The 10,652-nt window shown below is 35.2% G+C and overlaps 1 protein-coding gene across 2 annotated transcripts; it reads left to right on the forward strand.

Moving 5' to 3' along the window:
• The first annotated feature begins 341 nt into the window (after positions 1-341).
• LOC106071747 (60S ribosomal protein L12-like) lies at positions 342-6,059 on the forward strand. Of its 2 annotated transcripts, none has more exons than XM_056044892.1 (5): positions 342-501; positions 2,976-3,049; positions 3,485-3,665; positions 4,196-4,303; positions 5,939-6,059. In XM_056044892.1, the coding sequence occupies exons 1-5, from the start codon at positions 465-467 to the stop codon at positions 6,034-6,036; spliced, it is 498 nt and encodes a 165-aa protein (XP_055900867.1). In that variant the 5' UTR covers positions 342-464; the 3' UTR covers positions 6,037-6,059. The 2 variants fall into 2 exon arrangements, with proteins under 2 accessions (XP_055900867.1, XP_055900868.1); XM_056044893.1 differs by lacking the exon at positions 342-501 and adding an exon at positions 570-592.
• Positions 6,060-10,652: the final 4,593 nt, after the last annotated feature.

The raw sequence follows: 10,652 nt of genomic DNA on the forward strand, positions 1-10,652 counted from the left end.
GGCCTAAATTGTGCCGATGTGCCTAAAATAAAAAAAAATCAACAGAAATTTCACTCAAGATAAGCGATTTTTTTTTAAAGATTTTTTTTTAAAAATATTTATTCTATATTCCCAATAGATTAGAATGGAACGGGTTGCCTGACTCAGCTAGGAAAATCAAAGTTTAAGTCTCTAATTAGCGTTCCCGACTAGAAAACACACCGATACGCTTAGGACGTAATTTATCTTCTCTTTTGAAAAAATGTCTGTAATTTATAAGATAGTTACTTTTCTTTATTATAATATAATAAAGATTTTTTTTTAAATATGCGAATTATTTTTTTTAAACTGATGTTTTCACTATAGACATCCGGAACGAGTACACTTCCTTTTCTGTTATCCCATTACAGACGGTTTGGTGCAACAATTTTTGGTCGTGTCAATCCTGACTCATCCAACACTCAACCGTCAATTAGTGAATTAAAATGCCTCCTAAATTTGATCCAGGAGCTACATTTACAGGTAGACTAATTTTTATTAGGCTAGGTTCCCCCAAAATGTATACATTTTCACCAGAATTACAGACCTATGTGATATTCAACGGGCATGTTTGGTAAGGCTTAAATTGTGACAAAGTTCTAGACTATTGGTTTATACATTTTTTATGTAGACGATTCTGTTAATGGCATTTGCGAAAACTTAGCCTTTAAAAAAGTCACCAGTTCTTTGTTCTTATAGATATCTAGATCTATTTTCTAAGTCTATATTTAGGCATGTGAAATAAAAAAAAAATTCTTAGAAAAAACAATTTTTCGTTAGTAAAAAAACTTTGAAAGAACTTTCCAATGTGGTGTATAAATTATGAATCAATGTAGGTTAAACAGAAAGTCTGAGAAAGTTATGATTTTTTTGTGGCGTTTTGACCTAACTCTAACATTGGTTGACATGGAACAATGAAGATGAGAGCGTCTAGCTCGCTCAGCCCGAGAGACCCCCCCCCCGCTCAAAATGTTGAAAAGTTGGAATTGAGTTGCGTAGACGATAGATCTACTTATTAAATAAGAAATTAAATAATAGAATAAATAGATCTAGTAGGCACTTCAACAAAAAAATTTGTTTTGATCATATTAGTTAGGCCACAAAACCAGGAAGTGTGAAAGTAAAAAATGAACGATAAACTTATAGTATTATAAGCTCACAAATCTGATTTCATTTATTATAATTATGAACTTCACTTGTTTAGGATGTAAAAATTGATAAAATAAACAAATTATCAGGTCTAGAGCTACAAGAAATGTCTGAGGGGTGTGGACAAAATGGTGGCGTTGTGATGGGAGAAATTTAAAAAATATTTAAAAAGTGGGATCAAAATCACCTGAAACAATTTTTTTCAAATGCGATCATAAAAACTCTTTAAAATCTATTTAGACCTAGAATCTAGATCTATACATAATTGCTATATCTACTAGCCTATGCAAGATTTTATTCTTAAAATAGTTTAGTTTTCAAAACAATTAAAAATCCCATAGGGAGCAGTGCAAATTTATGCATCAACATTATAATCGATAACAATTTAAGTGAGCAAAGTATCGTGATAAAACTTGGCAGAAATATGGCCAGATATATATTCTATTAGCAAAAAAAAAAGGTCTAAAACGTAACCTGAAATGAGTATCAGTAAAAATAAAAATACGTATACTTTCAAGTTTAAAAAAAGTAAGAAAATACACTCTTTTTTTTTAAGTCCACATGAAAAAAATGTTCCTCAATAAAAAAATGTATCCATATTCACCCATTTTAGCAACGATTTCAATGGATTTAAAATCATAATCGATTTCAATCAAGGGCCTGTGAACAGAAAGTAAGAAAAACTGAACTCAAAATTTGACGCTATTTTTTTACTTCCGGTCTTACAGATTTTCACATATCTACTATATTCTATATTGACCTAGTCCTAGAGCACTGGCAGCCATTTTTAACTGTACTAGAATCTAGGTGATGGTTGAGTCGATCTCCATTTCACTATCATTATCCTTTTCTAGATCTAGTTCGTTTCTTAGAATCCTTTAGGATATAGTTCCCTGCTTCATCATTTCATGCAAAGTTTATTTTTTTTTATTAGATTATGAGTACCATAATAAATTGTCTTTTCATTTTGTAAATCAATTTACCATTTATAAATACAAAACTCATGGGTGTGAGACTATTGTCATTTACCATAAGTCCATACTTGACATGTTTTTTTTTTCTTTGCATTTTTAATACCGGACATTATGATTATGTTTAAGGTAAGGTGCATAAGACCAATATATTGGGCTGGCGGGACATGGATTTTTTACGTGCAGACCGATAAATTGTGCTGGCGGGTTAAAAAGGTTAAACAGTTTATTTCGTTATAATAGTTTGAACTGTCAAAACATAAAATAGTTTGATTTAGTCACAATTTAGTGAAAGCAAAAAAAAAGTAGCAGGCTGCTGTCTCTGGATTTGTAAAATAGGTAATGCTATGACATCACCTTGTCATTCTTACCTGGAACTGGAACTCTCTGAGATGTCTTTTTTTTTTTACACATCCAATGTTATAAAAGAGCTAAGTTTACCTGGGGTTAAAGTTCACTGGTTTTTTACTTCCCTCTCAAGACGGATGATAGATCTAGCTTGGTCCAGAGTTCTTAAGAGGCTGTCTATTGCCACTGAAAAGTGAAACAAGTAGATCTAAACGGAGTGGTCATGATCTGTTACATTCTCAATATTTGCACAAGTTTCTAACATTATTGTGATTAAGTCAAAGCTCAGTCAGATGGGAAAATAAACATTTAATGTAATACAAAATGTATATATATTATCTTTCTTGTGTACATTAGATAATTGTGGTTCACTTGGTACCAAAAAGTGCTTAAGATGGCACTATGTGACTACTAGTGTAAAAAAAAAAAATGTTCATTGCTCTAGAATTTATCATTCGCCATATCTAATTATTTTTCTTATTTCAAAAGTTTATTGCAGAGCTGTTGGTGGTGAAGTTCCAGCAACCTCTTCACTTGCTCCAAAGATTGGTCCCCTTGGTCTGGTAAGAAAACTATTTAATCATTGTATGACTGCCTAGATTCTAGTACCGGTACTTATACATCTTAGCTCTTTTATAGCTTTTTTTTTTAAATTTTGACCCAATCTAAAGTAGGAGTAATCATGTGGGAGAAGGGGTAAAAGATAATTATGAAATGTGTGAATACCTCAATTGAACCATTATATACAAACTTCATATATTTGTCACTAGCTAAATAATTTGAAAAATCGTGCTCAGGATAGTGACTGGTTTATAAGCAAATTTTAGTTGTATGCTAGTAGTTAACCTTTTTAATATTAGTAAGACTTATAACCTGAATATTCTTGCTGGTAGCACTTTGTCCTCTAAGTATTCCACAGTGAGTCTGTGTAAGTAAACAAGATAAGATATTAACACTTTCCTTTGGCATTTGTCTTATCTTAATTCTTTTCTTTCAAGTCTCCCAAAAAAGTCGGTGATGACATCCAAAAGGGTACAGCTGATTGGAAAGGTCTTAAGATAACTGTTAAACTTGTAGTCCAAAACAGACAGGCTAAAGTTGAAGTTGTGCCCAGTGCTGCTGCGTTGATCATAAGAGCTTTGAAAGAACCACCCCGTGACAGAAAGAAGGTTAAACATGGTGAGTATAACTATTTTTAGCTGTCATTTCTTTTTGATGTGTTGCTTTGGTAAAGATTTAATTAAATTTAGGTCATATTTATTTTCAACTTTAAATATGCTTCACACTTTTATCATATGAACACCATCAAATACATAGAGCCATCTCAGGCACTAATCAGCACATTATTTTTTTTCTTTCTTTAAAGTGATCACATTTTTGTTAATGTTCACACTGGTCTTTTATCAAAACTATTAATTTAGATGAAACGAGATTCTTTTAGAGGATCTAGTTTAGAAAATTCTTATCTACCGTTATTTTTATTTAAATGGGTTTGTGGGTCACTATCAATGTAGTTTTGAGTCTTTTAGAGTTTTTATTAGTTTAGTCGTATTATCAGAAGTAATATAACTATCAGTTGTTTGCTACAACTTACTTGCAGACTTGGAACCTAAAACTCTACTTGTGCAAGCCATTTGTAAGTTATATGGTTTACCTCCATGTAATGCAGTCACTCAGGTTTAACTCTTGTTACTTTTTTTTTTCTTCAGTCAAACACAGTGGTAATTTGACAATGGATGACATTATTAAGATTGCTAAACAAATGCGATCACGTAGTATGGCAAAGGCATTGGTTGGAACTGTCAAAGAAGTCCTTGGTAAGTTGAAGGTGCAATGTTTCATTAAAACATTTGAACGACTATTTTGTGAAATGTAATATTTTTAAGCTTCACAATCTAGTGGTTTTCTTTACTTGAATAGTCTCAATAAAAGAAATGTAATTCACCCAGTGCTTAAGGGTTAAGTGGGATTTGTTTAGGAAATGCTTTTTGTCTTGACATATGATACTTTCCCTTTTATTTTTAATGCATGTTATTTATTCATTCAATGCATGGTTGCAAGAAAGCCGGCATGCCAGCAAAATCTAAGTAAAAAAAAAAAAAGTCAAATTCAAAGAAAGACAGGAAGTTACATTACTTAAGTTACTGCACATGCGCTTATAATGATAGATCTAGCCTAGCTATATAAGTATATAGATTTAATATCTACTAATCTAGTCTAGGTGATAGATAGATATTAATGAGTATTCACTATTAGATTTAGATAATTAGAATAATTAGTTAGAATCTTTCAGTTACAATATACCACTAGATCTAGGTCTAAAGTCTAGTACCTGGGCAGAAGTTGGGGCTAGACTTTTATCATCTAACATGTCTAGATTGTAACTTGAGTCTAGATCTAGATTAGTATCTAGATCTAACTTCAAGATCTAGAACTTAATCTAGAGTATATAATTTGGATCTAGGTGTAGGCTAGACCTAAATCAAATCTAGTTAACTGTTAGTAGCTCTAGTGACACTCTGTTGATTCCTAGAAAAGTTGAAAGTCTAGACTTTCAGAAACTATTGTGAGTATGTCTAGATCTCTAATACTTAATAGTTTCTTAGACCTAGATATAGATAGGTGTAAATGGATGGATCTACTATTACTATTATCATAGAATATGAATGACATTTTGACTAGATCTAGATAAAGTAGTAAATCAGTCTTAAGCTACTATTAGTTAGAAGATCCAGTTAACTAGTTCTAGATTTGATAAGATCTTCTGACTACTCTGTCAGCCAATAAATATTTATAGATCTATTAGATCTTTAATTCTTTCTTCTTCTTCATCGTTCTCATTGTTATGTTGGAGTGTTCATATGACTAGACCAATACATGAGATGAACTGCGCAGTGGTTTCCAAATCAGGGAGCTCTCCATATAGTTTTCTTTCTATTGGGGTGATTTGGGGCCAATGTCTTATACGGGCCTCTTGGTAGAGAGAGCAGTTTTGGAGGACGTGGTCGGCATTTTCTGGTGATACTCCACATGGGCAGATTTCACTGGTTCCAATTTTGAGCTTCCGGAACATGTGTTGTCGCATTCTGTTGTGTCCGGTCCTGAGTCGAAAGATTAGACGTTGGTCTTGTCGGGATAGCTTATAGTAAGCATCATCTTTCTTGTGATTTGGATGGGAGCTCGTCCATTTCTCATTTATTTTATCTACAATTAATTTCTTCATTTCTTCTGGATAGAGTGCAGAGTTTACTTGTGAGTTTGTTCTCCCTCTCTTGGCGAGTGTGTCAGCCTTCTCATTTCCTGCTAGTTGTATGTGAGCTGGTATCCATTGAATAACAGTTTTTTTGCTGTTGTGGTTGAGCTTTGTGAGTGCTGTTCTGAGGTTTAGATCTTTAATTGAAATGGAGCTATTTAATGGATAATTGAATAAGCATGTTTTTTTGTCTCTTTAGGTACTGCCCAATCTATTGGATGCACAATTGACAAGTTGCCCCCACACTCTGTCATTGAGAAAATCAACAGTGGTGAAATAGAAGTTCCAGATGAATAAATGTTAATGTGAAAGAAAACACATTTTTTTTTGTCTTGTTTTTTTTTTTTTTAAATTATAATATATTTCTGTAGGGTAACTTACAAAAATTTAGCCTTTGTGCCATATCTATTATTTAGCCTGTGGCACCTTTAAAGCAAATACTACTAATTAGGACAACATTGGGATGTTTGCAAAAGTGCCCACTTGCATTTCATACAAATTTTTTTATTTTTTAAGTGCTTTGGTTTTATCTTACTTTTGTAGAAAGACTTGATATCCCCATGCCATTCTCTATGGCCGACCATTTCCTATTTCTGTATGGAGGTATTTTCTTAGGTTGTGGTAGCCTACTGGCCAACTGCTTAGTGTCATTGATTTAAATCTAGTTGAAAATATCAATATGCAAACATTTGCAGATATTCAAGAAATTAAAGCGAGGTATAGAAATATCCAAAAAGCTCTTGATTTACGCTAAATTTGGTGAAGGTATTCAAACACAACCGCAATAGTGAATTTTTTTGTGACTAATAGGCACTATATACTGGCTCTGTTTATGAGGGGTTAACTTAAGCAGTTACTGAGAAAACATTACTTCAAATACACATTATGTAGGTGTCTTACAAAAATGGAACAGAAGTTGTTAATTGATTAAAAGATATCCCTTTTTCTGTGGATACACCATAGCTGATGACATTGTTTCTGTTCTGGCTGGGAAAGTGGGTGAAAGATGGAACCTTGTTGATGTCCAAGGGCTGAGCCGAAGGCTCTTCGAGACCTAAGTTTGAAAAAAAAACCTGTGTGAAAACACAGTTCTGTTTGAGAGAGACCCGAGTCAATGCCTATGTAAAGCATCGCTGTTTCCAATGCCTTAGGCCCCCCGACGCATGCTTGGCTGCACATGGCCGAGGACACAGGGAGCCTCCGCCATTTTCCTTCGTTATACCAAGCTAACCGTGGGGGAATCGCCATTTATGTAACGCTCCCTTTGAGATGGATGTGTGACAGGTTTGTGGGGACTTTTTTACAACCCCGCCCGTGCAAGAAGTGGACTCTCGTCTACCCGTGGGCATCCCCACGGGAGTTATGTTTCGCCATTCATTTAGCCTAGTTGCCCCCTCAAGTAGCCGTTTCCACCCAGGTGCCACGATGAGGCATAACAACGCACCCGGGCAAGATGGAACCTGAACCGAGGTTAGGACAAATATTGAGGTTACTATGTAAAAGCAGCAGAGCTTAGAAATTTAAATATTATTAATCCAATGGCGTATACCCGGTACCATACATGTAGGCCTACCTTGTACTAAAAGAAATCTTACTTTAGATGACACTATTAAACTTAACTATGACTAATGGAGACAACATACATTTCAGAGTGGATCTGTTAGCTACCGGTATCACTAATACGATACAGATGGTAGCAAACCGTGACCTCCGTGTCGAAGGCGCCGAGCACACTAAGCTCTATAATATTGTCATTACTGTCTACTTTTAAACATTGACTACGTACCGGGTATTTTAAAATTTAATCTAGCCCAAGAGAGTTGACAACTATAACTCTTAAATGTCAATTTTTGACCATTGGGCACATAACCATCTTGGGAATTGAAAGAGTAGTACATACCGATAGCAGTCCCCACTACGTACCGATACTCGAGTTGGCAATCACAAGGAAGCACAGGACGAGTTATTTACAAAGAACAAACTGGCCGGTACAGGGTATCACCCCCCCCTCCCCTCTCAAGAGCAATCTATCGTCCAATTAAGAACAGGGCACCTCTAAATTGTCAGAAAAAAAAAAAACACCCACCAGCCTGTAGACTGCTGCTCCTTAATTCACCTGCAACAGATCCTATATAAAAAAAACAGGGTTCGTAGCGCTCCTAAAATCTAAAAAAATGAAAAATTTTCCATGTTGTCCCTTTCCTAAATTCTTGCTAAAAATGGGGGGGGGGGGGGAACAATCAAGAACTTGACTGTCATACAGAATTACAGATACAGGCATTCTGATCGCATGACGCTACGGGATGGCTATGTTAATGAGCTGACCAGTGACGCGTCTACACCACCTTTCACCCACTTGTGAAGCGTGATTGAAGATGGCCTTGGCTCACCTGACATTTTTCTGAAGGCAGCGTAGAAATGGTTGTTTCATTTCATTGTTACAACTGAAGACGCGCTAGAAATCCGCTAGATCTAATCTGTATAGAGTCTATAATTAGACCAATTACCAGCCTAATGTGTAGGCTACACCCCTCCGGGTCTTCCCTCGCCTAAAATCTTCTTGTACGGTAACAGTAAGAGTAACTTCGCGAGGAAATTTCGTGAATCATCTAGCTAGAAATAGAATCTAGATTTACATCCAAGTTAGATCTAGTGAAGATATTTGTACACCTAACCCGAAAACTATGTGAATTGTAGTCAATTTAATGATCCCGATACATCTAATGTCTAGAATAGCCTACTCTAGAAATACGCTAGATTCTAGATTTACGCTAAATCACTAGAATTTAGTAGAATCTAGTGAAGATAATTCGCACAGCCATGAAAAGTCCTCAAATTTTAGTGACTTAGATCTAGAGTCTAGACTTACGGTAGGTTCAGTGAAGATAATTCGCACACAGCCGTGAAAAGTCGCATATTTTAGTGACTAGATCTAGACTCTAGATTTACGCTAAACCACTATAATCTAGTGAAGATAATTCGCACACATCCGTGAAAAGCCCGCACATTTTAGTATTAGATCAAGAGTCTAGATTTAGGCCTACGCTAAACCACTATAATCTAGTGAAGATAATTCGCACACAGCCGTGAAAAGCCCGCACATTTTAGTATTAGATCAAGAGTCTAGATTTAGGCCTACGCTAAATCACCAGAATCTAGTGAAGATAATTCGCACACAGCCGTGAAAAGCCCGCAAATTTTAGTATTAGATCAAGAGTCTTGATTTACGCTAAATCACCAGAATCTAGTAGTGAAGATAATTCGCACACTGCCGTGAAATGCCCACGAATTTTAGTATTAGATCAAGAGTCTAGATTTACGTTAGATTCAGTGAAGATAATTCTCTTACAGCCGTGAAAGGTCCGCGAATTTTAGTGACTTGGATCAAGAGTCTAGATCTACTGTAGATTTAACGGAAATATTTCGCACGCAGCTGTGAAAAGTCCGTAAAAGTTATAATAACTTTCGGTCGCAAAAGCCAGGGAAACTACATAGTTGAAAAAGAAATTGTTTTTAAAAAACAACAACACGCTAATAGTTTATTCCCCCCCCCCCCCAATCCAAAAGCCATTATTTAGTGATCAAATGTCAACTAAACATACAAACATGCCTGTATATTATAGGTTCTTTTATGAGGAGGATTTAAGCACAGTTAATAAAAGAATAAAACATTAGGCCTACGGTACCTCAAATGCACACCATGACTCCATAGTAGGCCTACTTATATAAGATACACATAGGAACTAAAAATGTACATTTCCACCAACCATTTGAAAAAAGACATAATTTTTATTGATCCAATCAAATGGAAATTCAGTTTGACTACAATTGACAACCTCAGCGTAACTACTGTAACAATAACAATATAGATGAAAAATTCAAACAACATTCACACACGAAGCACATACACACTCATAACCAGCGCTTTATGAATTAGACTTCTATGTACTTCTCGATGACGACAGATGATCTTGTAACACTCTGACCGAAAGTGAAATAAAGGAGTTTTTAAATCTTTCTGTTTTAGTTCTAATGGAAAGGAGACGACCACTTCTTTCAGATCTTATGTAACAGTGGTTTAATGGGTGCAGGTTGTCTTAAAGAATCGTGAGTGTTTTGGAAAGGCATTTTTTCATGAAAAAGCTCTTCAAGAGATGGTAGCTGTGTTCGAGTGATATAGGATGCTTTTTTAATTAGTCTATTTAGTCTTAAGTCTTTGTGCCAGTGAAGTATTATCATACCAGCAGGCGATGGCAAAGTTAATTAGACTGCTGATGGTTGCTGTATAGAAAAGAAAATGGTTGTTAGAGTTTTTGGGATGACAGTCAAGTTGTTACTTGATTAAAAGAAAACTTCCATAACATTTCCTATGGGAATACCACATTGTTTCTGTTCTAGCTGGGATGTTGGCAAGATATTTTTTATTCCCAAAATCGAGTAACAATAATAAATGCATAGTTCTGTGTATGTTTTACAATCACACAAACGGGCGGGACACACACACATATATATATTTCATCCTTAAAAAACCTCCTAAAATTTTGTCAAGGAAAAGTGCTACTAACCCTGATTGTAACAACCCCACATCCGTGACATATTCAACAGTTTTGCAGTAATGAACTTGCTAGAAGAATATGGTACTTGAATATCTGTACTTTTTTTTATTGCTTATATATAGTGGATCTTACATACCTACTCAGTGCACTACGGTCCAGTCTATAGTGGAAGCAGTAGGCAACGAAGTTTCTGGGAGGTTTCCATTTTGCCTTTAGGTGCTCAACAATTGAAGCCGGGATTAAAACTCAAGCTCCTTGTAAGGTGGTGAAAAGGTTTTGGCAGCTCAGTGACACGTCCCACTACTTCAACTAAGATGTTTAAGACTTTCATTATAAATTAATAACACTACACTGGTA

This window comes from Biomphalaria glabrata, chromosome 10 (genome assembly GCF_947242115.1).
Source record: "Biomphalaria glabrata chromosome 10, xgBioGlab47.1, whole genome shotgun sequence".
Lineage (NCBI taxonomy): Eukaryota > Metazoa > Mollusca > Gastropoda > Planorbidae > Biomphalaria > Biomphalaria glabrata.